We start from the raw sequence: 27,932 nt of genomic DNA, 5'->3' as shown, positions 1-27,932 counted from the left end.
CAAAATAGTGCCAGAGGTTATTATAGTTTCACTGTAAATATTAGCCTCACTTGGAAATGACAACTTCAGTATGAGCGTGAGAAGGAGAGAGAGGGAGAGGGAGATGGAGAAAAAGGGAGAGATGGAGAGTGAGAGATAGGGAGAGAGCAGTAGAGAGAGAGGAGAGTGAGAGTGTATGACACAGAGAGAGAAAAAGAGAGGAGAAAAGGAAGCAAGAGAAAGAGACAACAGAAAAAAACTGAGTGAAGAAAGGGTGTTTCTGCAGTGAGAGAAGAGTGAGAAAGGAAAGTGTGTGATTCTGGGTGGAGATGTTGGTGGGTGGCTAAAGAGGGTGGGGGTTACTTCACATACTATGTAAACAGGCTCAAGGGGTGGCCCTAAGAGCCCAATTACATGCACTTCTTGAGTCAACACAGACACAAAGAAGAGCTGTCATCGCACGGCCTTCACAATAAAGCCCCCGTGATTAGTCCAGGTTGGCTGTGGCTAGCCTAGTTGCACTCATTCTCACCCCGCATACACTCAAGAGTTTTTTTTTGCCAAAGACTACAGCTTCCTATCTGTGTAAACGATGGTGTTTGATGAAAGACATGGCTCCTTTAGGTTGTTATGGCGGAAATGAGAGGTATCTGGAATGGAAAGGCCGGGTTGGCAGCTGCTGAGCTTTTCCAACTTTAATTCCGGGGGTGCTCAGATTTAAACAAAAGGTGGAAAAAAAATGAAAATGGTAACAGAAGGAGAAAAACAAGGACGTAAATGATGACTTGTTAGTCTGACAAAAATGTTGTTGAGCTGGAAATTGGAAATTGAAGAACCTAATATTGTAATTATAAGCTTGATTCTACTAATTGTGTGTTTATATTTTATTCGGTATATAATTTGGATACTTTGCGCAGTCGGATCTTCATTACCATCACGGTTCGCTCGAACATCTGCTCTGACACCCTTATTTCCCATCTGGGATCAATAAAGAAGATCTTATTGTATCTTAATGAACCTCTCTTCTCACTCTGTTTGATGTAACAAGTGAATGTGGTCTTTATTCAACACTGGCCCAGTCAACTATAACAAACACAAGAAAAGAAAAACATAAATAGCTCGAATTTCGCCGCCATTTGTCTTGCACTGTCATTGTCAATTAAAGTGTTTTCGTGGACCGGTCGAAGTGTGGAATAATTACTCATCTGGGACAGCTACTATCCCCTCTCGCCAGAATCGCGGTGCCACGGCAACGGAGGCAAAAGTTTCGGATGTCTTTCCGGCTAATTCTGTACAGATGTCCGATATTGCCAGCACTTCTGAAGTTGTTGTGACATAGGTAGCCTACTTATATCGTCTGGCTCTTCTTTGCAGTTGGCCCCTGATCAAAGTGCCCTAGTTAAGAGATGTTTTTAAAGAAGATGAATTTGGAAATATTGAAAAGATATATAATTTAAAATAATACAAACATATTATTATTATCATTATTATTATAAAAAAGCCATTATTTACCAATGTCAAAAAGCTAGCTCTGCAACATTAAAAACAAACATTACGCTAACTACTACAACTGCTAGTCTAACTAACACTTCTAACCAGACAACCACAACATCTACACACTATATGATTAGTAGCTAAAACGACCACTAACCAAAACAGCGTATATATTGTATATAATCAAAACAACAGTAAAAACGACAACAGCAAACACAGCAATAATGCATTTTGTTTCCTTTTCTGCTGTTGAAAATATAAGAAAGACAAGTGCCACCATCTAGTGGTTATATAATGTAACTGCAATCCTATTCACGCATCCAACATTTGTTTCCACACATGATGCGGGAAGCATGTTTTTTCAAATTGCCACCCACTGTCTTCAGATGTAGCCCGTCTCCATCAGTCTACTATCCAGTTCAGGGTAGATCATTGCATTCAAGTCCGTGAATGGTTAAAATATAATGACAGATCAAATGTAGGGATTATTTTGATATTTAATTAAACTTGTGTGGACCAAATGTATCAATTCCTTTCAACTCGACTATCCAAAATCAACAAAGTTAATATTGCTAAGGTGAATGTTTCTGAGCATGAGTTCGGCTGCCTCACAGCCAGCCAATGACAGCAGCCCCCTGGGTCGGTGACGTCGTCGTCGGCAGCACCGCAGTATCAGCACAGCGAGCACAACACAAACACACACAGGCACCACACCATCCAAACCACCATCCATCTGACATTAATGAAAGGGTAAGCTTTTGAAATTCCCCGTCAATACGTGCAAATCGAGCAAAGACGCACGTTTGTTTTATCCTGTCAATGGTCTTCCGAGTATCCAAAGCCGCCCAACTATTATTATATTATTACGTTCTTGTCGCATTGCATCGAAGTTAAGTTGTTTTTTGTGGGAGGGAGGGAGGCCTGGCGATATTTAGCTTTCGATTCAGCTAATAGCTAAGGTGTCAGGGAGGCTAGTAGGTTAACTAATCTAACTCATTAAGTTATCGACAGTTGGCTCAGCCTGAACTGCAACATGCTAGCCAATGCTACATGAAACAGTATGCTAATCCCATTGCAACAAGTCATTAGACAATGAGCTAGCAAGCAGACAGTAAACAATTCAAACCTGAGGAAGAATATTAAGTGCACTGATTATTTACGAGCCTTTTTACTTGCAGACTTTTATGACAAACAGGCCAATACCTAGCTGCACCCCATGGGAATACAGAAGTCATACAGAGAGGATTGAGGCTTTGCAATACATTGATGTACTTAAGCTATCTTGGATGCAAATGTGAACTAGTTTTAAATTAAAATACAACATTTGTTTAACTCCTTTTCCCTTTTCCATTCCTCTCTATTTCTCAAATCAAAATCACTTTATTGAAAAGATCCTTTCTTTCTTTCTACGTGAAAACATACATACAAGAACAAAATGCAATCAAAAAAGTAATTACATCCAACATTCATTCCCCACACAGAGCCCAGCAGTAAAATGGCCGGCGCCGCCAGCACCACCACCACCTCCCTGGACGCGGATGTCATGCGGGAGGTGCTCGAGTGCCCCATCTGCCTGGAGACGTACAGCTCGGACCAGCTGAGGCCCAAGCTCCTGCAGTGCGGCCACACGGTGTGCCGCCAGTGCTTGGAGCGGCTGCTGGCCAGCACCATCAACGGCGTGCGCTGCCCGTTCTGCAGCAAAGTGTCCCGCATGAGCAACATCGCCCAGCTGGCCGACAACCTCACCGTGCTCAAGCTCCTGGACTGCACCAGCTCCTGCGGGGCGGCGGCCGCCCTCATGTGCCGCTCGTGTGGCAGCCGCCTGCCGCACCAGTACTGCCACGACTGCTCCACGGTCTTCTGCGACCCCTGTAAGCTGGAGGGCCACCAGCACCGGGGCCACTCGGTGCAGCCCATCCGAGCCGCGGCCGAGCAGCGGCGCAAGGAGCTGGGGGCCAAGCTGGCCGCTCTCAGGGAGGCCATGGGCCAGATCCAGAAGAAGAAGGTGTTCATCGACAACGTGTCCAAGTCTCTGAGGGCCAAGTGCCGGGCGGTGCAGCAGGAGTACGCCGACTGCGAGCTGAGCCTCCAGGAGGAGCTGGGCCGCGCGCAGCGGGGCTTCGCCGCCTCCATGGCGGAGATCGAGAAGCTGAACCGCCAGGTGCTGGAGGAGCAGACGTACCTGCTGCACATCGCCGAGGTGCAGGTGGTGTCTCGCTGCGACTACCTGACCATGCAGGCGAGGCAGAGCGACGTGGCGCTGCTGGAGAACGCGGCGGGTTGCCCCGACGACGCCGAGCTGGACCTGAGGGGCAGCCTGCCCAAGACCCTGAAGCTGCAGGAGCCCCTGCTGCTCAAGGCGGACCGCCAGAGGGCCCTCGAGGTGGCCAAGCTCACGGCCAAGATGTGCGCCGTCAGCGTGGACGACGAGGACGAGGCGCTGGAGCTCGCCGTGGAGGACGGTCTGGCGGGGCTGGAGGGCGCCACGGGCGGCGAGGCGTCGGACGCCCCGCAGGAGTCGATGGACCTCTACCGAGACGTCAACATGGTGGCGGCCGCCGAGGAGGCGGTGTGCGCCTCGCCCGTCAACTTCAAATCAAAGTCCCTGGACGAGGGAGGAGGGCCCTCGCCCGGCGCGGCCGGGGCCGACGCGGGGCCCCACCTCTGCCAGTTCGTCAAGAGGATGGGGTGCAAGGGGAACCTGCCGGGCATGTTCAACCTGCCGGTGAGCATCTGCGTGTCGTCGCAGGGCGAGGTGCTCGTGGCGGACCGCGGCAACTACCGCGTGCAGATCTTCAACCGCAAGGGCTTCCAGCGGCAGATCCAGCGCAACGCCAGCAGCATCGACAACTTTGTGCTGAGCTTCCTCGGCGCCGACCTGCCCAACCTGGTGCCGCTGTCCATCGCCGTCAACGCAGCGGGGCTCATCGGCCTGACTGACAACTACGACAACTCGGTGAAGGTGTACACCATGGAGGGCCACTGTGTGGCCTGCCACAAGAACCAGCTGATTAAGCCGTGGGGCATCACGGCCACGCCCTCGGGCCAGTTCGTGGTGACGGACGTGGAGGGCGGCAAGCTCTGGAGCCTGGCGGTGGAGCGCAACGGGGGCGTGGTCAGCTACAGCCGCCTGTGCTCGGCGGTGAGGCCCAAGTTCGTGGCGTGCGACGCCGAGGGCACGGTGTACTTCACGCAAGGGCTGGCGCTCAACTTCGAGAAGCGCCACAACGAGCTTCAGCTGGAGGGCGGCTTCTCCATCGGCTCGGTGAGCAGCGAGGGCCTGCTGGGCAAGCAGCTGAGCCACTTCTTCGCCGAGAACGAGGACTTCCGCTGCATCACGGGCATGTGCGTGGACGCCAACGGGGACCTGCTGGTGACGGACAGCGGCCGCAAGGAGATCCTGCGCTTCCCCAAGGAGGGCGGCTTCCACGTGCTGATCCGCGAGGGGTTGACCTGCCCGGTGGGCGTGGCAATCACCCAGAAGGGACAGCTGCTGGTCCTGGACTGCTGGGACCACTGCGTGAAGGTGTACGCGTACGTGCACAAGAGGCGCTCGTCCACCTGCTAGGCTGGGGGCAGTCCGCTTGTTCGGCCGCAGGGGGGGGTCGCGGGAGAGACGATTGCGGGCTAGGCTTTTGGAATGTGCACAGCGGTGTTGTGGGGGGATCGAAGGGAAAATAAACCACTGACAGTGTACAGAGTCATAGTAATAATAATGACTGATATACAAACTCACTACTATTCTCCTGTATGATAACACTATTGACCTATTGGTACACGATTCAGCATGTTTTACTACTCCGGATCCTCCTATCACGTTGTGGCAGTATTGGATTCGTAACCTGTGTCCTAATTCAATTTCCTGTCGTTTGAAACCTCACCGTACCAAAATATACCTAGCAGCAACCGGAGCATTTAGATTATGGACTGTAAAGCTTTAATTACAGTTCTGACGCCACTCAAAACACAGCAGGGATATTTTAGACTGCGCTGTCGATCAGTCTAATAATAGTGAAAAGAAAAAAGCACAGCCTCTTACGAGGTCGCCATTGTCGCCTATAATTGGTCAGAACTGTCACATGAGCGGTGACCATGTGGTGGTTTGCTCCTACACCCCTTATAAATAAACACCTTACATTGGTGGTTGAAGTGGGAACATTTGTTCACAACAACGGAGCCAACAACCATTACCACCAGACTTGTTCTGTTTCGTACGTCTAGTTGTGTGTGTATGAGCTGAAAGGCCTTTTGATACCTGCTGGTAACTTCTTGGTCATCTACGTGGGCGCTTGCAGTTAATCAACAACATTTTGCAGTTTAGTTTGCAGTGTGGCACACAAGAACGTGGCAATATTCCTAAATGAATACAGCATTCGCTTTGATTTGCAGTCAGGAGGAACAATAGTTGGCTAATTATTAACACAAATATATTTTAGGTGAAGTTGAAGAAGCATACAACTCTTAAAATATACAACACATTTTCTGTGAACTTTTTTTTTTCTGTGAAAGGGAGAGTAGAAAGTCAGCTAATTCTGCACTTTAATGAGAAAAAATAGAGGACAGCGGCATATGTTGTATGTTTCTTCAAGGGCTTTATAAAAATAAAGAATCAGGTCAGGGAAACACTGAGCGAAGCACAAAAAAAGCTCTAGGAAGAGGCTATCTGAGGGCATCTTTGTACCCGGCTTAATCTGCTCTGCAAAGTTTGGAATGGCTGGCGGCCTGTCTGAGCCCCCATTCTTCGTCACCCTCGTCTGACTGCTCCGGTGGCCGCTTGAAAGCAAAGTTTTGTGATCTCGCCGACTTCTCTCCACTTTTCCAAAACCCCCTGGCTTTGCCGAACTCCCCCAGAGGCATGCTGACATCGCAATTGCCAAGACGAATTCCTGTGTGCACGCAACAGATGCCATTCCAACTGCCCCACTCGATTATACTCACTCAGACTGTGGCCTCGGTCCCCGTGGGCACAGAGACTGGCTCTTTGTACCAGGCTATTTCTTACCTGTCCAAAATGCCCACTTTATTCTGAACAACCCGGGAGAAGTTTCAAGCCAAGTGCCTGCCTGGGTAGTCACAATGTTGGCCGACACTTGGCCTGAAAATGCTGCCATTATATTGCACTTTAGCACCGTACACCTTGGGAACGAATTAAACAATCTTGGGAGGGGCCCCCACCACCCATTTCGGGCTCTTTTTTTTAATTTATATTTAAACTTCCAACCCTCAGGGTGACCTGAATCCATACCAAACGAAACCGTTGGTCTGGAGGGGGGGCCCACACATGCAGACCCCACAAGGTCAAGCGTCTCCTGTTTTAATGGCCTCCAGACTTCCGTTATCGGTCAACAAGGAGTCGCGTTCCATGCCCAGAGGTGGCCGTCTCCGTATAAAAGAGAGGAGCCATAGGGGCCCCGCTCCTGTCCTGTCACATCTCGTCACCCGCATGAAGGCGGCCGAGCTAGTCCAGCCTGTGGCCCCCTCAGCGACTCGAGCGATAGCCGTCCTCCAGTCATGTGACTTCCCGTTTAAAAACAAAACCAAAAAAGACCATCACCCCCTTAGGGTTTTGTGTCGTGTCCGTCACGGTTGACAGCGGTTTCCTTGCACCAGACCGGTGTAGAGTTGGGTATCTAACATGGGTTTTTTGTATTTGTTACTTTGTAAAGCACATGGATTGGTGTCGCCCTCCTCGTATCTTTCTGAAACTTGGGAACAAAACAATGACATTGCTTATTGGTTAGTTTCCGAAGCTGAGGTAAATCCACATAACCAAAGTAGAGAAAAACTAAAGAAATCCCTCGAGCATAGCCTTATTCCACCATTGCTTTTGTGGTGTTTGTGTGTAACTGTAACACCTCTGTGTCCTTTTAACTGTTTGTCAGTTGTATTCCCAGATTTGCTTTTAATGAAAAGCGTGTTTCAGATAAAATTACATTGGTTAGTGTCGTAGTATACACTCCCAATGTATTCATCATGTTTGCGTCAAGGTCTGGTAGGTTAATGACTCATAATGAAATATCGGCATTTGTCTCCATCTGCCTTTCCCTTGATATATTGTACACTGTTCGGTGCACAGCAAGACAATTATAGTCGAGGAAAACAAAGCTAACATTCAGACCTCACAACTTCCGGTTTCCTCTTGGTTTTCTTTCTGTTCTATGTTTCAGTGTGAACTTGTTCAACTGATTTTCGACAACCGCAGATTTTCAAAGACCGCCGAAAATACTAATTGACCTTGGAGTCCCGGGTTCATCACTGGGTCAGTTCCAAATGGAAACCATGTTTGTCCGTGCAATGTTATTATGGTGCAACTGCATACATATCAATGACTGGTCATAGACCGGTAGCACTTCAATCTCTGCATATTAGCTGGGCCTGAACTACTGTTTTACAATACAGAAAAACTGAAGGGTTCGGTTTTCACTTCAGACTAATACAAATAAAGTAAAATAAAGACTAATAACGAGCCATTCCTTAAAAAAAGCCATGCATTTCAACATTGTTTACATGTCACATATGTGATTTTTGCATGTGAAAACAAAACCACTAGTAACCAATTATGTCAACATCTAACAACAATACACTATCAAAGGCAGTCTAAATGATTGAACTCTTGCATGGTGTCATAACGTGTGTGACCTTATTGCTTATTTGTTGGCCAGTGATGTTTCATCACCCAATAATTTAAATTTAACGATATGTTATTTAATTATATTCACTACAACTTTGATACTGCAATAACTTTTATCGACTCTTTACTACAAGCACTCTTTAGAGTTAATTTCGACCACAGATGGTTGGGAGGACAAAAGAAACCATTCAATAAAAAAAAGTGTCCTTGTTTTCAATGGTCTTATCCTCCAGACCGTCACCTTTAAAATATAGGTTTCATTTCCTTGACTACGTCGGGAGTGGAGTTATTCTGTCGCCCCTCTCCTCCCCGCTCCTTTTATCTTAAATGTCTTGGGATTTATTTCAGCCTACCCAAGCGTGACATTACAATGTCAGCGCTGCGCGTGTCGTTGTGTTAAGCCTTTCATCGGAGGTTGTAAACCTAACATTGTGGTTTTATTGGCATCTCTGTGAAGCACAAGGCCGTGTGTTGTTTCATTATCTCCACCGAGTGTAATAAAGATTTAACAATCAAGTGGTGTGTCACTCGTTTTATTCATGGTATCTGATACATAAGTCAATTACTCGCTGGGGCTCACCGTTGCGTGCTGTGTCCCGATCCATAATGACTTAATTATTAGGGACAGTCATTAATAGGTTTGTGGGGGGGGGGGGGGCTAAGGTGTTGGCCAGTGAGTGTGAATCCCTTAGCGAGACAGAGCATCACCCCCTACCTTCTCCTTTATGACCTGTTTGCATCAGAATTAACACAGTGGATTTGGTTAAAAGCGTAAATATTAATAAAGTAGATGTTTTTTTATTCTTCCCCATAAATGAAGGACTATAGCTTTATTCTAGTGTTTGTATTTTTACCGGTGTAGAAGGTCAGGGTTTTTATGCAGCACTATAACTTAATAAACAGGGAGAGAAGCGGCGTTGTAATAAACAAGTCAAGTATTTTTTAAAGTGGGATTGCACTGCACTTGAATTCACCCGGTAAAGTGATCATCAAATCACTTCACTTTCATCAAACTCATATTTTGTGTAAATGTCTAAGGTTAGAGAAAGGTCCAGGTTAAACCACCCACATCATTCTCCTTGGGTTTTATAGAGTAAATAGTCCATTTTATTAAGTGTTTCCCTTGAAATCCTAGGTGCTATCTTTTGAGCCAACATCTTTGTCAACATAAAGTATAGTATATTCTTAAAGGCATTGGTAATATAATTTTGTACTAATTCTGCATAATCTGCTCAACTCATAAGATGGAATTTGTTTCTTGTTTGTTATCTCACAGCACTTGCATTTGATCGATATTTACTACATAATAACTCGGACAGTCGTTTTTCCGGTGTTAAATCTATGCTTTTTAATCTTCTTACTCTGTCTATCCGTTAATGTCTACCATGAAAAGTTATATCTACGATCTCTTGAAATCATTTATTTTTCAAAATCTTGCTCATATAGTAAAACCTATGTACTGTATAAACCCCTTCAAAATCGACCCATTAATGTCATCACAAGTAGGGATCGACCGATACGGATTTTCTAGGGCCGATACGATACCGATATTTTTTCATCAGCCTTAGCCGGTACGCCGATACCGATATTTAGAGCCGATACTACTTTTTTTTTTTTTTTTTTTTTTTTTGCTCCCTCAATCATAACAATTACACTGATAACAAATGTTACAAGTCTCAATTAAAAAAAAGGAACATTTATTGAACTTCAATATAAAAAACTATATTTAACAAATAGTAAAAACAGAACAGAACAAGTAAAAAAAAATAATAAAAAAAATTGGCGAAAAAAATATCGGCGAAAATCGGCCGCGTATCGGCCGATACCGATACACGTAAAAAACGCGAATATCGGCCGATAATATCGGCCGGCCGATATATCGGTCGATCCCTAATCACAAGTGGGCGTGTCAGTGCTTTGATCCATCCCTCATACATGTGGGGGGCAACCCAGCCTCTTGGGATGTAAGAAACTGGTCCATTTGGAATGGCTCGTAAAAAAGGCTAAGCATCAACCCCCTTGGGCTGAAACGGGAGCCATTTTACCCCCTCCGATCTCCCCTAAATACGACACCTCTGTGTGGGGATCGGCCCTTGTTCAACTGGCTCTCGGGCCTTACCTTTCTGGTACTGCAGCCAGAGCTGCTGCTGGGCCTTCTTGCTGGGGAAGTAGATGTTGCAGCTGAGCTCGGAGCCGTACAGCGCCTCGGAGACGTAGTGGCTGCCGTACTGCTGCAGGAAGGCCAGCAGCTCCTCCCGCGAGCTCTCTGCCGACAGGGTCTTCAGCACCTTGGAGAAGCCTGGCTCCCCGGGGGAGATGGAGGAGGAGGAGGAGGAGGAAGAGGAGGAGAACAGGGTGAGGAAAGCATTTGGATTTTGAGAATAATTTACAACGTACACAAGCAAGAATGAGAAATAATTTGACACTAGCATATCAAATCTTGTATGTGAGATATCCATATATGAAAAAGTACACTTATACACAGATATCACTAAACATAAAACACAGCAGATACACTGTAGAAGTGCTGTACCTGCAGACAAGGTGATCGAGCTGAGCTTGACTCTGTAGAGGTTGCTGCGAACCCGCCACTGCTGCATCATGGGATAGCCCATGGCTTCGTTGAACTGGGCGTCGCCTGCGAGAGAACCAAGGGAACACATCAGGAAAACCAACCCAAATACCCCAAAACCCAACATCAAATACAGAAGGCAAAAAGTTGGGAAACATTGCAAAAACATTTTGTCTTGACCTTTTTAACAAACTTTGATTTGATTGCTTTTCCTTTTTGTATTTATTTTGTAAGTATTGTAACACATATTTTTTACGTTTGTGTACTCAGCTTTTTAGATACCCTGTGTATGTTATGCTGTATCTGTGGGTTGTAGCTTTCGATCAGAAATACATGGTTAATGTACAGGATAATGAAATGGCTAGGTAGGACTCCTAGCAGAAAGGTACTGGGTTTGATCCCCAGCATCCACAGCCTAGCCTGTAGTCATCCTTGAACAAGATGCCTTAACCCCTAACTGCTCCTCAATGACATTAACTTCTTTCACAATACGTCGTTTTGGATGACAAAATGTCTGCAATATATATAAGGTTGTGAATAACCTTGGTCTGGTGCTCTGTGAGAGCCCTAGCGCCTTGAATTTCACAAATTACCGGATTGAAATGCTTCAGCGATGATGCCCACAATAGATCAGCAAGTGAGCTAAAGCCATGGGAAATCTAGTTTCGGCACCAGGTGTAGACGCTGCATATATATATGAATACATCTCTTTCATCATTCTGTATATATAGGTCTGGAGACATATAGGTATACAGCTCTCGGAAGAAAATGGTCTCCACCCAGAGTGAAAGCACTCCTGAATGGATGATGTTCGCAATTTCTCTACTGCTTAAATGATGGCCACATAAACCTTTTCTTTGTTTACGTAACTATACTATAATACCGGCACAGTTTATCTATTGATTGTGTTTGATATATGGAGGAACCAATTCTGGTTCAGTGAAATTCAGGGAAAGAAAAAAAAAAAGAAATTGTCAGCATAGTAATTAAAGCACTAGACTAGGCTGAATATATATATATGTATGTGGTTTTCGTATTCATTACGTACTTAATAGTGTACCCCACAAGGGGGCTGTATGGGGAGAGGATTTGTGGTCTGCGGCTCCTTCCTGCTGTTAGAGAGGAAGGAGGCCATCCTTAGCACTACCAAAACCTTCTCTCCTGCCTTTTCATTGATCTGTCTCAAACATACTTAACCATCTCGCCGCGAACAACGATGTCCGAGACCCACTACAAGTGCACCCACTGCTCACCTGTGAGCAGCTGTAAGTTGGGCAGAGGCTCGGACAGGACGCCCCTACACTGCTCCTCCACTGGTAGAGGAATGACCATGAGGCCGTCGGCGAGCTGGGGGAAGTCTTTGATGAAGTTGTTGTCCCTATGGAAACAAAAAGAGGAGAGAGAGAGAGAGACATGAAGGGGCATGGTTGATAGTGGAGAGTGGCTGAGGTGTTTGAAACACGGTTCTAAGACTTCTGGTTGTTGGGAGATCAATCCCTGACTACCTGTGGGCGGCAGCGTCCTTGAGCAAGAAATGTCTCAGCCCAACCTGCTTGTTGAAGACATTTCACTGAAATTCACTGTAAGTCACTTTTTGGCTCAGCTAAATGCTAAGGGAAGGAAAGAAGTGAGGCAGTCGTTTGAAAATGACTGCATGAAGATTAGAGGATCAAATCACTGCCAGAAATCTCTGCCAAAACTATAAACCCCTCATTTTGTTATTTTCCCGTTGCATTTGCTCAATATATATTAGGGACATATTAGGGAAATCCTTTTTGTTTCATTAGAAGGCAAAATGATGCCTGCTTTGTGTAATATTCAATTTCAATTTGTGTGAGATTTGTTTAGTCAATATTTGGTCATGCGATTATTTTCCACAAACGTAATTGTCACGATAATTCACCGAATCCGGGTTCCCTTCAGGATACAAAGTTTGGGTAGCAGTTGCAGAACGCGTGCGTGTGAGTGTGTGGTCATGTACATGTGCGTGCCTGTGGTTGTTAATGTTTTAGTGCATATGTGTGTGTGATGTGTGTTTGCGTGCGTGTGTATGAGTTTCTATTTGTGTGTGCATGACACGTGTGTATGTCTGTGTGTGTATGTCTGTGTGTACATGTGTGTGTTTGTGTGCATGCACAAAGTGTGTGCATGGCTGTGTGTCTGATGCTTGGCCACTCTTTAAAAGAACCAGTAGTGTCCCCCAGATGTGGGACATGAAGAACTACTGCCAGTGGAGATAAGTCCAAGCCCCCTGGAATCTTTGTCTCCCTCGCTTTATTTTTCTCTTTCTGTTGGAGAAAGATTAGCGGTTGCAACAGAGCAAGGAATAAAATGTGATTGAGAGACAGAGAGAGACTGAGAGAGAGACGGAGAGGAGACGAATAGAAAAAGTGGAAACGCTGGAGTACCCAGGAGATTAAAATAGTCAAACTGAGAGACTCACATAGTGGACTCAAATGAGTTTCTGTGAAACTCAAAGGCAGTCTCTTAGCATAACTGTTTAACTAATCGTATTCTTTTTGCAGTTGCTCTGTGTGCTCAAGTGCATGCATTTTAATATACTCTTTCAGAGTGCTGGCACTGTAAACGGCCAATTTGAATACCACATCGCGCTCTTAATTGCATCATATTTTAACCCTAAGGCGTGCTTCCGTAATGTGCTTCATTTCACGTTGAGGCCTGTGGTGCCGGTGCATTCTGGGAGCCCAGTGGAGAGCGAGCAAATATATTTCCCATAATCCTCTTTTATGGGAGACTCTGTGAGCACAGACCTTGTGCCACATAAACAGAGCAGAGGTGACTACTCTCTCCATATCAATTCTTCATCCTCCATCTCCTAACCGCTTCCTGTAATCTCCCTTTCTCTCTCCCTCTGGCTCTCTTCTCACCTTTTCCTCTAATCTCCCTTTCTCTCCTTTTCTGTGCAGTTCTCTATCCCTTTCTCTCTCTCTCTCTCTCTCTCTCTCTCTCTCTGCCCTGCTCTCTCTCTCTCGCCCTTATCGTCCTCAACACAGAAGGCATTAGAAGCTATTTCGGCCGTACTGTTACAGTGGAGGGATGGATGGACTGAATCAAGGACATGGGGGGATGAAGGGACGAGAGAGAGAGAGAGAGAGAGAGAGAGGGGGAGGGAGAGTGCCAGAGTGTGCGATAGAGAGGGAGAGAGAGAGGCGAGGAGGGGTGGAGGTGCAGTAAAAAAGATTACCACTGCCCATACTCTCAGAAACTTATTGATTGCCAAATTAGATCAGCCGGCTTTGCACCCGCGCAGCCTCCGCTATAGCCAACACACGGCTTTCGTAATGGACTTCCCAAACCCCTACATGGACGCCACTTCGTCCTTGACAACCAACCCACTAACGCTTGGAGCTACTTCCTTTTGTAATTTACTTTGTTTACGTCCTTGATTTGTTTTTTAAGGCTTATCCCGGCTTACGGAGGGGGGGGGGGGGGGGGGGGGGAAGAAAACTGAATAAAGGAAAGAAAAGAAAGAGAGAAAGGAAATTGCCTTTACGAAGTTCGCTCGTGAAACCGTCGGCGTGACTTCCTCCGTGTGAAGGTTAAAACCTGATAAGTGCAGGACGTGTTTACTGTAATGGCCTTAAAACGGTAATTAAGCAGTTGGAATGCCGTCCGTAACTTCTCTCTCTTTATTAGACGTCGTGAAGACGAGGCACAAGTAAAGGCCGCTTGAAGAATGTTAATGAAGGCATTGGGTAGTTATTCTTTATCATCGAGTGGTTCGCTCACAGGAGGACTAGGCCTGTTTTGGTCCCATGCATGTATCGAAAGACCAGATAAAGGGAAGATAACGTCTGAACATATCACACCTTCTACCATTAAAGTTTTCAGATGGAGAATAATGTGTTTATTATTGCATTTGAAAATTAGTTTGAAAGGAAGGAACGTTGGGTGAGTAAGATGGGTAAAGTCATTGATCCGATGGGAAAAATACATTTGATCCATTGTATAGCCCTGCATTCAGATCTTTATATTCAGGAGATTCACAGCAGCGTATTTTAGTCAGTCGGTATCAACATCTAGTATAGCTACCAGCTCTGCATAAAACCGACAATGCACACAGGGGTATCGGGCGAGTAGCCGGGATCCATAAAGTAAAGTGCATAAGTGAAAGGAAATTTGAAAGGGTAGTGAAATCCCTGAAAAACCCACTTCAGTTAGGGTCTCATAAAGTGTTTGGTGAACATTTCTGGCTTATTTTTGACTGAAATGAATAAAGTTGATAAGTGTGTGGGGGGGGGGGGGGGGGTTCTCTGTAACCTACAGAAAGTCAGCTCCTGCCTTTCTTCCTCAGAGTGGTTGCTTTCAATTGGCCACACACCCTAGTTTCAGCGAAGGTGACGTTTATTCTGACAACGCCCAAACGCACTTTCATCTACGGAACTCCGTGCGTCCGGGTTTTTTTTCCGAAAACCTTTACGACTGCCATGACTGCACAGACGAAACCACTGAGGTTCGACTGAGTTCACCCCCCTCCCCCTTCTCTCCTTGTCAATCCTGTTTCGATTTGCTGCTCCGCTTCCAGTCATCCACATACCCCATTATGTCACTCCTCCTGGGATCGGCAGGGTTTTGTTCCAAAGCGCGGGCACACTGGCCCCCGACACATGCGCCCGCCACCACACCATCATGTATTCCGCTCATCACCCCAGGAGGACGGGGTCTAGCCTCTAAACAGCCGTGTGTGTGTTTACTGATGTTTCATTCAGTACCCCTGTGTGTTCATTAAAAAGATAGGGATGGGGGGGAGGGGAGGGGCGGGGGGGTTTTGGGGGACTGTTGTTAAATGAAATCTGAATGAGCAAAGGGGGAGCAAAGGGGAGCTGAGGGCAACAGCCGACAGTGCAGAGGCAAACACACGCTGAGGTACCTCTGCAGCGGCGGAGGGGGGGACGGACGGGGACATGTTTGAACAGTAACTGCACCTGGCTGGAGCGCTCTCTCTCTCTCCCTCCCCCCCTCTCTCTCTCCCTCTCTCTCCGTTAATAAAGATCAACAGAGACTTGCATGAACACACTCACACACACACACACACACACATCATTTTGCATTCACACATGCTATAGCACATATACAAGGGTGTTCAGTTATACACACACACACGCGCGCGCGCACACACACACACACACACACACACACACACACACACACACACACACATACACACACACACACACACACACACACACACACACACACACACACACACACACACACACACACACACACACACACAGGTTTGACGATTCTGACAACCATCAATGATTCTATTAATTAAAATTCAAATGTTTCCAAAATGGACATTTCAAAGCAGGTGCATTGCCAGTGCATGTTCACCGTATCAATGTGTAGCAGCGGATGGTTTAGTGGAGGAATATCAAGGCCTTGAGAGGGATACAAGTGATGTCTTCATGTGCTTATTTCTACTAGTAGAATGACTGAGCTCTCATCTGGCTACACACACACACCACTCTGCTCCTCAAGTATTGACCCGAAAACAACCAAACTGAATAAAATCAGCATTACAGCGTTTTTTTCCCCTTTTTAAATGTGGACTTCAATGCCTTTATCCAACAATAACCAAAAAAAAAAGATTTTCCCAGACCAAACCTGTTTTGGTGGTGATAATAATCTTTCTAATAATAATATTATTAATAACAATAGCAGTGAGGACTTGTTCTTTTAATCTGTCTGTCAGCTCATATGAATGTTAGTTCTGGTCCCAATGCATGAATACGTGTCTTTGTACTTTGGTTGTGTCGAGAGACTGCATGACTTCCTTGATTTTTAAACTAGATGGCACATTTCATGAAGTAGTGTTCAATTTAGACACTCAAAGGGGTACTGTCATAACAGATACATTATATTCAAATATTCATTTATTCCCCATCCGATCATTCTGAATATTAAAGGGTAGAAAGGGTTAGAGAAAGAAGAAGCAGTAACCATCTTCACCAGTAGAGGCCACTCTTTATCTGTGCAAAAGGACATCCTGAGGTACACCCCATAACGTACACACTATGTACACACGTGTGCGTACACACACGTACACGTGAACGCACACTTACACAAGCGTGAAAAACCCAAGAAAAACTTAAACTTTGAAAACACATTATCTTCATTAGGTTTTTCAACCAGTCAATTCAGTTTTGTCATTAACAAGCCTAGCAAATCCTACTCTTGCCTACCCCTTTACAAAGTTCAATGCCAAAAGTCTATTAAAATTGAACCAAAAAATAATTTACTATTGAAAGATAAACCATTCAGCCACTCCAGTCTTTATCGTTTATTTTGTATTGGTCGTAATTGTTAAACTAGCGAGGCTTCAACACTGAAAAATCAACCGCTCAACACACGTACCCTTGAACCCATGTTTGAGGGATCCACATCCCCTGATTATGAGTTGCTAAGCCCACACGTCAGTTTTAGAAGTTAGACTTTCACTTTCTCCCCTACAAGCCGCCCATACCAAATCAGGAAGCTAAGCCGGAAGCGAAGAACGTGACATCAACGCCTCGATCCAGCAAGGTGTGATGTATCCAATAGCAGAGCAACAAAGAGAATCAGTTACTTGTGAGTTGTGACAAAACACCACATGACTACAAATAACCACCCCCGAAAAATTAACATCCGTTTTCACCCCCTTACACATCACACCCAAAAAACTAAATCACAGCTAGTTTCCTGGGATAAACACTCTTCTGTGACAAAGCTTTTTGTGTTGTTTTTTTTGTTAACAGCTACACAACGGTTTAAAATGTGTTTCTGTTAATCCTACACTCACACCTCTACCGCCTGATGTTCACACGCAAAGTGTCTCGTTGCTTCCTTCACCTCGGGCTTCTGAGAGCTCAGTGTCGTGTGCTGTATGCAGAAAGCGACATTAGCATAATAAAGTGAACTCGCGCGCACACACACACACACTAAGACTTAGTATGCGACTTGTTTCCCCATGATATCCAGAATCTTATTAGTCAACAAAACGGTTAATTATATTCAATTGTTATGATATCGACTCGGCTGTGCGTGTCGGTTTCACTTCTGATTCCTTTCCAGAATCCAAGCACTCAACATTTAAATATTGAAACTTTTTAATAACATACCGCACGGCGCTTTGCATTATTAGTTATGGGAGGCAGGGAGTGTGAGTATTAACGTTGAATCTAATGAACGGTTCGCGGTTCAACCGGAGGTCTAGTCTGGGTCCTTTAATGACGGCGACGCGCCTCAGCTGTCGCGAGTTCCACATGGCGCCTCTCCCTCATCGCTCGACCGCTAACGGCTACCGCTAGTCTCCATCGGGGGACGTGAGGAAAGTATTGGAACGCGGCCCTACCGTGTGTGTACATCTGCCAGCGCGCCTTGCTTTGCACCTGTGTCCTTGCTCCCCGCCTCGCAGCGTGTTCACGCACCTGTGTAGGTGTTGAGCTTCTTTTTTTTTCCCTATGTGTGCTTATCTCATCATCCCACTGCGTTATGTAAACCAATGTCTGGATCGGCTGTGTAGCTCTCAGAACAAGAGTCCACCGAGTTGCTGAAATAAAACACTTAATCCCCCAGTTCTCCCCCCCCACACTCCTCAGGGGCCTCCCAGCATGGGGTCTCTCTGATCACCATCTCTCGACGCATGAGATCAGAGATCAAAAGATTCGAAGGATCAACTTCTCTGTGTGCCTGATTGTGTTGGGAGGAAGCATAACTAAGGTTTAGGGTACAAAGACACAACAAAAAGAGTTGGAACCCAGAAAAAGGGGTCAGCTGGCACCATGGTGTTTTCCACTGCGTTTCATCCTTCGTGCGTTGTTGAAATACAGACTACGGGAATCAAGCCTAGATTGCTCGGAGGAAGAAAAAACTGTTTCTGTTAAGTCTACTGAACTTTGCAGAACACAGCGAAAATAAACAGTCCCCTGTCACCGTGTGGTTTAACCGAGACAGTGGTACTGTTTTTCCTGTTTCATGTTCCCAAAGTTTTATATCTTGTTTTATTGGGTGTACATGTGGAACGGTAGCAGATGCTCTTCAGCCCAGACTTGGGTAAATGCAGTTCAGTTAGCGTGAAATGTGTGTTCTTCGGGCCTATCCAACAGGTTCCAGGATAACCAACTCCCGACCGCAGGACTCAAGTCAGCCATCGCTTTGGCCATGCTCCCTATTGTTGCTGGTATTGGCAACAAAATGTTTAGATTTGTGTTTTTCTAAAATAACTTGAGTAACAAAGTGGGTTCTTAATGTCACCCAGACAGACAGACAGACAAACATAGACACACATATTCACCCTTATACTATCCCATGCATTTTTTATGTGCATTACAGATCATGGTCAGAGAGAATTAGCCTCTTCTGTATAAATGTTCCACTGAGAGTCCTGTGCCCCCCTCTCTCTCTCTCTCTCTCTCTCTCTCTCTCTCTCTCTCTCTCTCTCTCTCTCTCTCTCTCTCTCTCTCTCTCTCTCTCTCTCTCTCTCTCTCTCTCTCTCTCTCTCTCTCTCTCTCTCTCTCTCTCTCTCTCTAAGTAACCAGTCAGGAGGTTGTCATGTAACAACAGGCGTGGGCGAGGATTATGCTGCATGTTGATGTTAGCAAAGTCCATCCCCATATATCACAGTTCGGGGAAAAATAAGACATCATACAAATCCACACGGTGCAAATCAGTGACGTTAATTCAGTGTGTGTGTGTGTGTACATGAACACTCATCTCGCCCCACAGTTCCCTCCTCTTGATAGAAAGGGACAGAAATTTCAGAAAAAACCCATGGAAGCAATTCAAAATATAGTACAGGCTTTTGTTAAGCTTTCAGTTGTCATGACATCCTGATTTTGCCATGAACGGAATAATTACCCCGTACTTCGAAACAGCCGAACAAAAGGCAACATTTTGTGTGTGTGTGTTTGTGTGTGTGTGTGTGTGTGTGTGTGTGTGTGTAACTTTGTATGTGTGTGAGTTTGTGTGTGTTGCTGCCTGTCCCCACTGTAAGAAAGCTCCCAGAGCCAGCCATCCAACATCAGCATTACAGGGGCTGTCTGGATTATTCACTCGGGTAAATGTTTGAGAATGGCAAGCTGATAGGTCAACGGGAGAATCAGGGCTTTTGGTCCTTCGTCCAATCAGCCGCCTTTCAGAGCTCGTCATGCCTGCTATGGATATATTCTCTTCAAAAAAGTGTATGGAGAAATGTAATATTTTAACAATTAATAGGTTATAGATGGACACATTATATGGTAAAATACAGAAATATTGAATTGTTATGCAAGGTAATTACACAGAGTACAAACCTCGATAACAATATATTACTTTCTTCTTTTGCAGACTAGGGTTTGGGTATATACACCAAATTAACTTCACAAAATGATAACAATTACGGAATTCAATCAGAGGTACCCAAATCTATTTTCATGGTACCTTACTGCCAATCTATACATGCTTTATATTCGAGCCTGTATCCCACTGCGTCCCTTTTCTTTTCAGCTGCTTTTTAAGCAAGTTGGAGTTATGAAAAGCATACCCCAACTGCCAACCAGCCATTACCCCATGCTGCGGCTGGAGGTTGATCAAGTTGCATGAAATGCACTTTAATAGCCAGAGTAATATCTGCTGTTTAAACTAATGCTGGATGAGAGGGGAGCCTGTCAACTTAAGTCATTATAATTATTGAAAAGGAGCAGCGTGGCCCCTCCCTCCCTTAACTCCCAGATACACGGACGCACACACACACGCACGCACGTCGAAAGCACACACACACACGCCAACACGCACACACCCACATCCACACACACACACGCCTGAGTGTCGTTTAGACAAACCACTCCACTTTATCACCTTGGTGAAAGAGGGAAACAAGACTCTTGCATGAAGGATTAAGGAGTTAGTGGAGCACAGCGCGAGAGAAACTGAGACGTTTTGGACGAGGAAAACCAATCAGATCTGTTTACGGTCCACACTCACATCTTTCATTATGATTTTTATTGCAGTGGCGGTCTGCTTCCGATTGACAATCTGACGACCCAGATGGTGGCATCTTCTCATGCCCGTCATTGATTAGCGACGAATGAGCTGGACCTGTCAACGAACAGTATTCGCCTTTGGAGTGGATTTTTACAAAGTGTTGTTAGTGTGAATTGCAGATATTGTGGACGGCAAAAATTGGAAACGATCATTGAAGCATAAAGCAATCAATTTGTCCATCCGTCTTGCTCTCTAGTTTGCACTCTTGTAACTGCCGGCGGAAACTTTCCTCCGGACACCCCCTTCCAGAGGTGGGGGTAAGTCACTCATGAGCAAGTCACAAGCAAGTCTCAAGTCATAACCTTCAAGTCTCAAGCAAGTCCCAAGTCACTGCGGTGAGAATCAAGCAAGTCATAAGTCAAGTCATTGCTCAGGTCAAGCAAGTCACAAGTCAAGTCATACAAAAATCTGATCATCTAACCCAGTTTCCACATTTAAAAATCGGTAGAGTGAGTGGTTTATAAGTTGAGTTTTATTTCAACATTAACAATAAAAATGTCTTAACATTAACAATAACTCAAACTATTCAAAACATTCCAAAACCATTATGTGAATAGGCCCAAAACTGAAGGCAGCTCTGTCCATCACAAATGTCCAGGTAGTGGTTCAACTGAATTTGGGGACTGGAACTTGAACCCTCTTAATTTTTTTGCGGTATGCTGAGAACAGCCCAGTCTGACGCTCTGGCTCTCACGGTGTAATTTTACTTGAAAATGACTTGAAATCATTATTATAACCCACTTACAGCCACTGAGTTAGAAGTAGCCTACTGACATGAAAATCTTACTGCACTCCCCCTCCCCCGCTCCCCGCGAGTGACCACTTCGTGCACGTGCACGTACTCAAAGCTCGTGACCCAGAGCAAGCTTCTGTTTGTTGTTATCCTGCGGTAGCTACTGGAGCTAGCTAACTAGCTAATCAACATTTGGACCTAGCACTAGAAGACAACCCTAAACTCCAACCTAGCTAGCCTGGCTCACTCTCGCGCATCTGTGTTCGCGCTCTTGCGTGATTGCGCGTCCATGTTCTTGGAATGGGTGGAGTCAGAGTCAGCGTTGAACGAGAGGGGGTAGGACCATTTGAGTTGCGTATTTTTAAAATCGGCTGGCGTATCGTAAATCCCATATCCAACATTTAATCTAACTTTAAAAAAGTCATTTCGAGTCATCTGTCTCAAGTCTAAGTCAAGTCTCAAGTCATGAAGACCAAGTCAAAGTCAACTCGAGTCTTTTATCAGTGTTAGTCAAGCAAGTCTCAAGTCCTCAAATTTGCGACTCGAGTCTGACTCGAGTCAAGTCATGTGACTCGAGTCCCCCATGTCTGCCCCCTTCTATTGTTTGGAGCTTTAATACAGACAATCAAGCATTGATTCCAATAAGTATCAGCAGTGATACAAAAAATAAATGGAACTATAATGGGCTGTTAGCAGACTCATAAATCGTACACAGATTTCAGCTTGTATCAAGCCTGGGAAGTCCAAAAGCCCCAATTATCCAATTAGAAACTAATTAAGTAATCTAGATTCTGAACCAGATGAATCTCGCAATCGCATGTTTTGTTTGCTCTGCAGATTAGGTCTGGCTCCCCTCCCATAAAAACAAAACTCTGCCCGGTACAAGATAGACCCACCAATCACAACTGTTATATAATATGAGGCGGGATAAGTATGATGACGGTGCAGAGGACAACAACAACAACAAGGAAGGCTGCCACAGATGTAGAACGGTCTGACGATCCGCCATCAAGGCTGTATTAAACGAACCAGGCGGTATATTTCAACTTAAAGAAGTCCAAACGACTGCCCTTAAAGGGGACACGCCCACTAGTGATGTCATATGGGGCCGATTTTTGAAACGGCTTGTAAGGCTAATCACACTCACAACTGGTGGTATAATATGTCCCCTTCAAAGCTTTTGTTAAGGAAAGATGTCTAAGCCGTACTTCCGACAGAATTAGGTAAAAGTTGAATTGACCAACTGGCCCTGCTCAGTGCTGTGTCACCCGTTTCGTTGCTGTGACTGGTTGTAGGCCTATCCAATCAAAAAGGAACGAGATATTCCAGACTAATTGCTGTTTACAATTCGTCCGGCATTATCAAGCTACGAGTAATCCACCATCAGACTTTAATAGAATGAGTTGAATGAGAGTCAAGTCATAGTCCACGAAGCGGGGAAAAAGGTCAAATGACACCTTGAAAGAATGAACAAGAAACAACTTGGTCCAAAGAGGAGGACCAATCAACGGACCTACTATTCATCTTACATTATAGTTCCCCTTTGATTTATAGGCCAGGCTGAGGCCAATTAAAATAAAAAAAGAATTCCTTCGGGAGGCAATGAACAGTACCCTTGTTATGGCAGAGGAAAAGGTTGGCAAATACGTCACTACTATGAGCCTGAACCGATTGAGCCCATGGGGATAATGAAAAATTAAAGACCAAGAAGATCTCACTGTCAGGTTGGAATGCATATGGAAAACATAAGACCTTAAAAGACCAAGACTATTCCCTGTTTGAAGATAACACCAGGTTGTCGTTAAACCAAACACCTCCGATGGGTCATTAAGGAGCAGGTTAGGACTGGTCACCTTGCTTAAGGATCCATAAGGGAGTGAACCCAGACCCTCTCGACGGAGACGGAGAGACAAACACCATCTCAACGCTATATCCTGTCCTATATTTGTACCATACAATTTACTGCCTGTAGATCGTTTTCAGTTCGGTAGATTTAAGACTAAATATAGTGTTTATGTGAACATTTAGGGCATTTAGCAGACGCTTTTATCCAAAAGCAACTTACAATAAGTTCACATGTCAAAAGAAAGAAAAATAACAATATATCGCTGTCGGTACATTAAGGATGTTCAAAGAACAAGTGCCAAGTTCTAACAATTGCTAGGTTAACCCATTCCATCTGTACAACAAATATAGCTAGGATAAAAGGCTACGAGTACTAGTTGTGTAGTGCCAGGACATACAACATACAATAAGTGCGTAAGCGGGATGAGGGGGGAGGCTATGCAGAGTCAAGGTGAACTCCGAACAAGTGAATCTTGAGTCTCATGAACCGAAACAACGTTAAATTCTTTAGTAGCTTTTCATTCAAGGGTTTATTCTGTGAGTACAACTCATCTCTTTAGCACACTCTTTAGTGTCGACAACTAGCAACACAATTTGAAAAGTATGACTGAAGGGGGAAGAGCGAGGAAAAATGTGAAGTAGAATGCAAAAGATAACCGTAACATTATAAAACCCAATATTGTCGCTTTCCACTGCTCAGCTCCACAGCCCCTAGATCCCCATGACTACCGGTACGGGCCTGTTTGATACGTTCCCGCCTGTTTCCTAGCAAGGCACAGGCCTGACGTCGGACAGGCTGACACACATCGGTATGTGCCGGGAGTCCATGCAGTGCTCATGCCAACGCTCGGAACCTGACTGTCCTTTCTGCTATCGCAAGCCAGACAGCCAACGGCTTTTTTCCTTCCAAATGATATCATTGTAGTGCTACGACTGACATGGGCACTTGCCACTTTTAATGCGCTGGTGTCATCTCGGATGCCATGACTGGATGTGATATGATGTAATTGACGGAAAATTTAAAAGCGACGGCACAACCTGAATGCAAAGCGAGGAAAATGTATCCCAAAAGTGGTATCTTAATTAATTTTGCAGTCATTCCTTTTCATGGCAGTAAAGCTTTCAGGCTGTAATGAGGAAGAAAGTCCTGGGTATCGGTTGGAAAATGTATATTTATGTAAAAATAAATTCATAGCAATGATAAATATATAGCTAGATGGACGGTAAAAGTATTTATCAAGCCCGGGCTTTCCAATTCGCAATCCGGAATTATTGAAAATTATTAACAGTTTTGTAGAAAAGCCTACATATATTAGAGGAAGAGAACAGATGTAAAGTGAGGAAGTGATGTTTCAAAATGAGGATGTCATGTTGAAATATTAAAAATGGAGGTTAGAAAAGCCATACAAATTACAGCGCCCATCCACTCTGCCGTTCATCACTGTAATTCATAATAAATCAAACCTATCTGCTTGAGATTGGCCTGAGGCTGTATAGCCGACATCCAGCCGCCTTCAGCAACAGTGAGAGGGCAGGTGAAGCGAACAGTTTGGATGGATATCATCGTAAATCAGCATCATAAAAAAAAAGAAGCTTTAATCCAAAGCAATTTACAGTGAGCCATCTTTCAGACACATAATTAATGAATAGGTACATGTTTGGGCACCTTTCTGAAGGAAGCCTACAGCACAGGTATAGACTGCGCGTGTTGGGGATCGAACCTAGGAACTTGTGGGCGGGAGTCTCGGACCCAAACCGCCTACTAGACTTTAGTATCCGCCCCCAGTGTGTTGCTGCTGTGAGGCACAGAAGGCTGAGAGTGCCTTATTTATGGTGCACGCAATTTATATCAGTGCTCTTTCGCCTGTTTCCAGTCTTTCCAATTTAGAGGCTTCTCGTGGAACTGGCGTATATTTTTTTATCAGGGGAGCTCAACGGCAGTTAAGTTAATTACAAACACACAGACATTTATCCACAGTGGCTCTGGGGGATCCTTAACCTCGCTGAAACGGGGGGAAATAGACTCCCCATACATTATTCCCGGAACATCTCAATGGACTCGGTGATCAATCCATTATGCATTTAAGAGATAAATAGACCCCAAAACTGACGTGGTAAACACACTTTTAAATCGACCGAAACGCTGTTTAATTTAGGTCGATTTGACTGCTGGCTAGACTTAAAGTACAACTTGTATACAATGGACTATAGTCTCTCCTGGGTTCTCATCACGTGTCTCCAATCCATCATCAAATGCGATGGCTTGCAGTGCGGTAACTTTATAGTTAAAAGTAAGCGGGGGAATATGTGATTAAATGAAGAGGGTGGCTCCTGCCAGATACTATTCAATCTCTGAATCTCTGTTGTGATGGTATGTGCAGACGGTGCACTGTGCTTTGGGTTTTCATTTAATGTAATCATCTGACGGATGTGGGAAGTTAATTGCGCTGAAGCGGTCTGTTTATTAGAGTTTATATTTAGCACCTCGCTTTGATTATAGTGGCAGTCCCGATTCATTCCTTGTGGGAAAAAATGAAATCCACTTCTATGCTTCACGTTCACCAGCACACAATAGCCCTTGACAACTCAAATTAAAGTGAAGAAGTAAAGCATGACTTCAATTATGTCACAGTGGCATGGAGGGGCCCTTACATCTGCCCTGCTCTGGGGGTCTGTCCCAACAGAAAGGCAGGATAGGGCCCCCTGCTGTAGGGGTGAGGGCACTTGTCAAAAGATGGGTCATCTTTGCCCACTCTGCAGTCCAGAAAGGTTAATCCGCTGACGGACCCACACACACACACACTCCCACACACCACGCACGGGCACACACACACACATACAAAGATAAGCACATACATACACACACACACACACACACACACACACACACACACACACACACACACACACACACACACACACACACACACACACACACACACACACACACACACACACACACACACACACACAAAGATAGGCAGAGCTGAAAATTGCAACATGAGCTAGATTTTTCCTCATCGGCTGAAGCCTCTGCACCTTTTTGTGTGCTCTCTTTGGGTGAGGGAGGTTGGCTGGGTGAGGTCGCTGCTCATCTGTTATTTGAACAATTTTCGAAACTCCCACTTTTGTTCAACTGTTTTGATCCATTTTGTATTTTAGATTTCAGTGTCCAATGTCCTTCCCCTTCTCTGTCACACTATATATCTATATATCTCTCTCTCGGTACTTTCACCTCTTCCAACTCCTCTCTCTCTCTCTCTCTCTCTCTCGCGGTCTCCCCCCTGCTCTACTCTTTGCAGCCAGACAGCAGGTAGTCAGACAGTTGGCTCAGTGCTTCTCTCTGACGTGGGGTGACATTAGGTCTGTTTGGTGCGGCTCTGTGGTGCATTGTGATTTAGCACGGGGGGCCTCTGTGCCTCTGACTCAGCATTGATCACACACAAGCACACAGATCCAAATACACACACAGAAAAAGATACTCAGGCACACATACGCACAAAGATGCATACACAGAGAGAGACACACACACACTGTTGTGGCAATCACAGAATGCACGTGACCTACCTCCCATCCAGAGCAGTGACAGCGGTGGGGAAATAGAGAGGCTTTTGGGAAATAACCTCACTTCACTTTTTTTTTTTTTTTATCTTGTTCCTTGTCAAGTTCGCTAAGTGTGTCTCTGTGCCTCCGTCGGAGACAGAGACCGACAGCACTATAAGAGGGTGCACAAAAACCTTTTAACAGGCTCCACACTCTACCTTTAGGCCTGATCCATACTGTCTACCGGCATCCCTCTGATGAGCCCCTGATGGGCCAATGCCATTGGCATTAAACACCCTGATTCAATTGTGGAACAATGACAAACTAGGTGCCAATAGACAGCATGAAGGAAGACGTAGATTGTAAAAGAAGGACAACTCGAGCTTCAATACATCTTGATTCTGAGTCCGATGGTCAGACTCCTGCTACTTACCACCAGCTGCTCCATTCGAGGAAGGCCTCCTATGCGACACAAATGTGACAGCGAATATATGCATTTGATTATTAAAAGTACAATCCGGGGGTGCTGTTTGATTTGAATATAAATCGCATTACATATGTATTCAATATAAATATAAATGTCTTTGTGCGTCCCTCAATGAATGCACCTTCACACCTGCCCCGAGACACTTTCCATGTAGCACTCAGGCTGAGCAAAGACATAACAGATCTGTTTTTGTTCCTATCTTGCTGGTCTCTTAGAGTAAAGTTAGCCAGTATTTTATTTTTCGAGAGAGAGCACCACACACCACACACCTGGCCAAGTTCAATTATCAGTTCCTCAACGTTTCGTATGGCCTCGCACTCATCGAAACCAACGATTAACCTTCCAGAAGAGGACGGACCAATCAGAGGCAGGTGGAGGGTGTTTGAGTTCACGACAGGTTGGGCAGTTATTAATTGAGAAACTTGCAAGATCAGGAGGGTCTCATGAGCCTCCCACACACACTCACACCCCAGACACAAAGATGGTTCTTTGGTTAAGAAAGAACTTCCTGGGTGATTAACCTTGGGTTGCAAGATTTGCTTCCTAGATAAGTAGGTATATTCTGTATTAGCATTCTGAAGACTCATTAGGCTTATATGTGTTGCCACTGCTCCCGGTGTCC

The 27,932-nt window shown here is 45.1% G+C and overlaps 2 protein-coding genes across 3 annotated transcripts in view; one reads left to right on the top strand and one right to left on the bottom strand.

The window, feature by feature from the left end:
• The window catches only part of astn2 (astrotactin 2), a 269,562-nt gene that overhangs the window by 51,688 nt on the left and 189,942 nt on the right, over window positions 1–27,932 (bottom strand). For both annotated transcript variants that reach the window (XM_030341421.1, XM_030341422.1), the window contains 3 exons: window positions 11,930–12,054; window positions 10,638–10,742; window positions 10,224–10,403 (listed from right to left, as the gene is read on the bottom strand). In XM_030341421.1, the coding sequence (XP_030197281.1) occupies window positions 10,224–10,403; window positions 10,638–10,742; window positions 11,930–12,054 (410 nt within the window). The remainder of the gene's footprint in view (window positions 1–10,223; window positions 10,404–10,637; window positions 10,743–11,929; window positions 12,055–27,932) is intronic.
• Window positions 1,153–8,620, top strand: trim32 (tripartite motif containing 32). The gene is made up of 2 exons (XM_030341423.1): window positions 1,153–2,223; window positions 2,955–8,620. The coding sequence occupies exon 2, from the start codon at window positions 2,969–2,971 to the stop codon at window positions 5,039–5,041; it is 2,073 nt and encodes a 690-aa protein (XP_030197283.1). The 5' UTR covers window positions 1,153–2,223; window positions 2,955–2,968; the 3' UTR covers window positions 5,042–8,620.

The sequence above is a fragment of the Gadus morhua genome, chromosome 19 (genome assembly GCF_902167405.1).
Source record: "Gadus morhua chromosome 19, gadMor3.0, whole genome shotgun sequence".
Classification (NCBI taxonomy): domain Eukaryota; kingdom Metazoa; phylum Chordata; class Actinopteri; order Gadiformes; family Gadidae; genus Gadus; species Gadus morhua.
This window is presented reverse-complemented; position numbering and strand designations above follow the sequence as displayed.